The 5,874-nt window shown below is 38.9% G+C and overlaps 1 protein-coding gene across 1 annotated transcript in view; it reads left to right on the top strand.

Moving 5' to 3' along the window:
- The window catches only part of TAP1 (transporter 1, ATP binding cassette subfamily B member), a 9,104-nt gene extending 7,594 nt beyond the window's left edge, over positions 1-1,510 (top strand). Inside the window, exons 6-7 of the mRNA XM_069073653.1 lie at positions 65-229; positions 638-1,510. Of these exons, the coding sequence (XP_068929754.1) occupies positions 65-229; positions 638-853 (381 nt within the window). The 3' untranslated portion in view covers positions 854-1,510. The remainder of the gene's footprint in view (positions 1-64; positions 230-637) is intronic.
- The last annotated feature ends 4,364 nt before the right edge of the window (positions 1,511-5,874 follow it).

Genomic DNA, 5,874 nt, shown 5'->3' with positions numbered 1-5,874 from the left:
CCCTATATACCCCCTTTAGTCCAAGATAGAAAGCATATGATTTTGTGTGGCTGTAATGGTCTTATTCTCAATGCATCTGATTCTCTCTCCAGACATAGGAGAATCAGGGAGCCAGCTGTCAGGCGGTCAGCAGCAGGCTGTGGCCCTGGCTCGGGCTCTGATCCGGAACCCCTGTGTCCTCATCTTAGATGATGCCACCAGTGCCCTGGATACAGACAACCAGTTAAGGGTGAGGCAGCAACCACTCCAACTCTCCTAACTCCCAAATCCTTAAAGCTGAAGGCAACCCTAATTCCTCCTTCCTGGTATACCCAGAGAATTTCCTGTTTGAGAAAACCTATACTACCCAAATCTTCTAGATAAAATCCTTAAATTTAACTTCTTTTCCTTTTTTTTCTTCATGGTCATCATCATCACCATTAGCACCACCAAAAAAATCCTTGATTAAATGCATAACTATGCCTAGGCATGTTCTGGGTTCATTTTTCTTTCCCTAGAGCTCATAGGATTCTTACAAACAGTTCTTTGGGATGGAAGGGCAGTAAGAGGTCACTATAGATGAGACAGCTAATGCTAATGGCATCAATGCTATGACCTGTTCATGAGGTTTAACAGCATCTGTGCCTTCTTCCTACAGGTGGAGCAGCTTGTGTATGATTCCCCTAGGAGGGCCTCTCAGGCAGTGCTCCTCATCACCCAGCGACTCAGCTCTGTGGAAAGGGCTGACCACATACTCTTCCTGGAGGAGGGGGTCATTCAGGAGAGTGGGACCCATAGGCAGCTTATGGAGAAAGGGGGTCGATACTGGACCATGGTGGAGGCCACAGGTGGGAGCTCAGCTCCTCAGGAATGAGGGACATACTTGAATCCCCCTTATGGGGGAAGTGCAGCTCTTCTCTCATCTCCTGAAAATGGAAGGACAGAGGAAGAATTTAAGCCTCTTTTTGCCACATAACATGATTTAGCAGTTCCAGAAAAGTTTTCCATACCACAGTTATACTCCTAATTATATTCCCATCACCAACATTAATTCCTTTGGTTTAGGGTTTTCTACTTCAGGCTCCTCTTTTAAATTGCAAAGAGTAGTGTAGGGGAAGGCAAAGAAGCTATTAATAGGAACAACTTAGTGGGAATTCATTCATTCTTCCAACAAGCACTTATTAAGCACCAAGTCTGTGCCAACACTGTTCTAGGCAGTGAATGAGAAATTAAGACAGAAACACAACAGCCCCTGTCCTCAAGGAGATTATGTTTTATTACTTCCTAGTTCTAGAGCTTGTAAAGGATAGATAGCAACAATAGTTATCAGTCATATTTTATAGAGCCAGAGTTCAAGGTCTTCGAGTTGAAGAGGCATAGAAAGTTAGGGAGAAAGTTACCAAAGAGGTTGACTGGGGTGTCTCTCACACAGTATGGTGACAGGGGCTTTGGAGGATCAAGTCTCTCTCCTGCTGACACAGAAGTATTGTGGAAATGCTTGATGCTGAAAATAAATTTGGTATTTTCTTAAGTTTTGTGTTTCCTCTGTTTTTTTTTTCTAGTTGCAATAGCTCAGGACCTCTGCAGCTCTTCTCCTAGATCCCATACCAATTAAACACTGGAATCCCCCAAACTCACTTTTTCTCCTCCTCTTACTCCTGGTCTCCTACAAGAGTATGTCTAGAAGGATACAGTTGGAGTCAGAAGCTTTGGGGGTTCAGATTTTTGTTATTTTCCAATTGTGTAACCTTGGGCAAGTCACTTATACTCTCTGAACTCCCTTCTTCTCTTTCATTTTCAATCTCTACCCATTGGTGTCTTTCCTGCTATCTAGAAATAAACCCAGAGCTCCCCAATTTCTTAAACCCTGCCATCCTTCTATCTCTCCTCCATCTAGTGTCCAAACTCTTGTAGAAAATCTTTTACACTCACTGACTCCATTTCCTCCCCTATCATTTCATGTTATTTAGTTTCTGTCCCTATATCATTCAGCTGAAACTGTTCTCTCCAAGGATAATGAAGATCTTTTAATGACTAATACCAACGGATTTTTCTCAGTTCTCATTTTTTCTTGAATTTCCTCCTGTTTTTGACATTATTGACAGGTTCCTTCTAGATACATACTCTCATCTCTATTTTCATGACACTGCTATTTCCTAGTTCTCCTCCTACCTATCTGACTATTTTTTCTGTTTCCTTTGCTGGGTCATCAACCTTGTTTTGCCCCTTAAGCATGAGTGTCCCCTATATCTCTTCTGGGCTTTTTTCTTCTTTTTCTAGACTCAGTGATCTCATCAGATCCCATGATGTTCGTGAGTTCCAGTCTCCCATTTTTAACTCTCTGCACATCTCCAATTTGATTGTTCCACAGGCATCTCAAACTCAACATGTCCAGAAATGCAACTGCTTGTCTTCTTTAACCTACCCCTCTCCCAAACTTTCCTGTTACTATTGAGGGCCCCACCATCCTTGTAGTCATCAAGATTTGTCACCAACCTCATACTCATTCACAAATTTTCGACCACTTTTGACCATTCCATCAGTTGTCAACTCCTGTTGCTTGTATCTCCATAACATTTCTTACATCCACCCTTTTTGCTTCAACCATTACCCTAGTTCCAGCCCTTCTCCCCCCTTTTTTTCTGGACTATTGCAATAGCCTTCTAATTAGTTTCACTGCCTCCACCATCTTGTTTCTACAATCCATATTCTTACAACTCTTAAAATAATCTTAAGGTATAGATTTGATTATTACCTTCCCCATCCCCAATCCTGATCTTAAAAAAAGTATTCATTGGTTTCCTATTGCCTCTAGAATAAAATAAAAAGCCCTGCATTCAGCATTTAAAATTCTTCACAAATGGGCACTAATCTAACTTTTCAAAACAATTCATTTTATTCCTTTCCAGGTACTACACATTTCAGAAAAAGTTTCCCACTTGTTGTTTCTTGAACTTGATATTGAATTTTATATGTTTAGGACTTTGCACAGGTTGTCATTCCATATTTGGAAATCATTCATTCTTCATTTGAGCCTTTTTGCTTCAAGCTTTGGTTTGGGGTTCATTTTCTCTGATAGATATTCCGAATCCCCCATGATTCCTCTCTGCCTTTGCAAATTAAATTCACTAATCTGTTTATACATTGCATACCAAGGAGACTGTAAGCTTCTGGAGGAAGGACACTGTTTTCAGTTTTGTATCTGTAGCTCTAGAAAAGTCTTGCACATGTATTTGGGAGACTTGTCTCTCAAGGTACTCAGAGACTTTGTGTTTGTTCTATTTGAAAGGGGTCAAAAAGGTGGTTCTATGGGGGAGAAGAGAGGCTTTGTCCCCTCTGTTTAGTTCATCTCTACCTTTTCCTCATCCACATATCTCCATAATAAAGAAAAAATTAGGATTTGAAAAGTGGGGAACTTTGAATCCCAGGGCTGTCTGGTAGTTATTAGACAAATAACCACTGCCTGGTTCATAGTGTAGTCTTCAGAAAATAAAATTGAGAAGGATATGGAATACTCACTATAAGCAAGTCTTTGGTAGAGGGACTCAATGTCCTGACCCAGGAAGACAAATTCAGAGAAAAGGCTTAAATGCAAACTGTTAGCTAGGCTGAAAGAATCCAAATCTTTGGCTACCTTAGCATCTAGGACTAAAAATCACCTTCTGGGGAGAGAAAAGTCTTAGCAATACCAGAGAATAAGATAGAAACCAAACTCCAGCAGGGGGTCTGAACTTGGGATCCATGAACTTAGATTTTTTTAAAAAATTTTTTCCCAATTTATTTATTTATTTTTAGTTTTGAACATTTATTTCCACCAGATTTTGAGTTACAAATTTTTCTCTCTGTCTTTGCCCTACCCCTACCCCAAAATGGCAAGCCTATTGAATACCCCTTCCCCTCAATCTAATTCTCTCTTATATCCTCCACACCCCCCCCCCCCCCCTTAACTTTCTAGTATGGCAAGATGGATCTCTATGCCCCAGTACCTGTATATCTTATTTCCCAGTTGTCTGTAAGAAAACAATTTTTTGAACATTTGTTTTTTATGAGAGTTATTATTTCTTTTATTTGGAATACTCTGGAGCATCTTGTATAAGACAACCAGCCTAACATCATTCAGTAAGAGGGGGGAACAGATTAACTATAGAGTAGCTTTTTTTTTGGTCTTTATTAATTTGTTTATGTTTAATTTACAAGATTAATTTCCACAGTTCCTTGAGTTTCAAATTTTCTCTCCCTCCCCCTTTCTCCTTCACCCATAGTGGCATACAATCAAGTATAGTATTTGCAAATAATTTCACATTAGGCATTAGTCAGGTTATAAAGAAGGATTGTAACAGATGGAATGAAGAATGGGAAAGAGGAAACAAAACCAAACAAGAAAAAGAAAAAGAGTAGGCAGTTTGCTTCAATCTGGGTTCAAACTCTGTTCTTTCTCTGAATGTAGAGATCTCTCTCCATCATCAGTCTTTTGGGGTTGATTTATAACCCTGGATTGCTGAGAAGAATCCAGTCTATCAAAGTTGATCGTCACACATACGTTGTGTCTGTAATTGTGTACAAATTTCTCCTGGCTCTACTCTTCTCACTCAGCATCAGTTCATATAAGCCTCTCCAGGTAAATATGAAGTCCATCTGCTCCTCGTTTCTTATAGCACAATAGTATTCCATAACATGCATATACCACAACTTGTTCAGTCATTTCCCAATTGATGGGCACCTCCTCAATTTCCAATTCTTTGCCACCACAAAAACAGCTGCTATAAATATTTTTGTATATATGGGTCTTCTTCCCACTTCTATGATCTCTTTGGGATGCAACCTTAGAATTGGTATTGCTGGGTCAAAGGGTATGAAATTATTTATAGCCCTTTGGCCATAATTCCAGATTGCTCTCCAGAATGGTTGGATCAGTTCTCAACTCCACCAGCAATGCATTAGTGTTCCAATTTGTCCACATCCTCTCCAGCATTTGTCATTTTCCTGTTTTGTCATCTTAGTCAATCTGACTGGTGAGATGTGGTACCTCAGAGTTGTTTTGATTTGCATTTCTCTAATCAATAGTGATTTAGAGCATTTTTTCATATGCTTACAAATATCTTTAATTTCTTCCTCTGAAAACTGCCTGTTCATATCCTTTGATCATTTATCAATTGAGAATGATTTGTATTCTTATAGATTTGACTCAATTCTCTGTATATTTTAAAAATGAGTCCTTTATCAGTGACATAGGTTGTAAAAATTCTTTCCCAATTTTCCACTTCCCTCCTAATCCTGGTTACATTGGCTTTGTTTGTACAGAAACTTTTCAATTTAATGTAATCAAAATTATCCATTTTGCATTTTGTCATGCTCTCTAATTCTTGTTTGGTCATGAAGTCTTTCCCTCTCCACAAATCTGACAGGTAAATTTTTCCTTGCTTTCCCAGATTGCTTACAGTATCAGCCTTTTATACCTAGATCATGCACTCATTTAGACTTGATTTTGGTATATGGTGTTAGGTAATGGTCTATGCCCAGTTTCTGCCATACTATATTCCAGTTTTCCCAGCAGTTTTGTTGAATAGTGAGTTCTTATCCCAAAAGCTGGGGTCTTTGGACTTATCAAACAGTAGATTACTATAGTCATTGACTTCTGAGTCTTGTATACCCAATCTATTCCAATGATCCACTACTCTATTCCTCAGCCAGTACCAAGTAGTTTTGAGGACGGCTGCATTATAGTACAGATTAAAATATGATATAGCTAGTCCACCATCGCTAGCATTTCTTTTCATTAATTCCCTTGATATTCTGGACCTTTTGTTCTTCCAAATGAATTTTGTTACTATTTTTTCTAACTCTATAAGGTAGTTTTTTGGTAAATTGATTAGTATGGCACTAAATATATACTTT

Source organism: Petaurus breviceps, unplaced genomic scaffold, assembly GCF_028583685.1.
Source record: "Petaurus breviceps papuanus isolate PSGF00001 unplaced genomic scaffold, PetGlider_PUasm1.0 90865, whole genome shotgun sequence".
In the NCBI taxonomy this organism is placed as follows: domain Eukaryota; kingdom Metazoa; phylum Chordata; class Mammalia; order Diprotodontia; family Petauridae; genus Petaurus; species Petaurus breviceps.
This window is presented reverse-complemented; position numbering and strand designations above follow the sequence as displayed.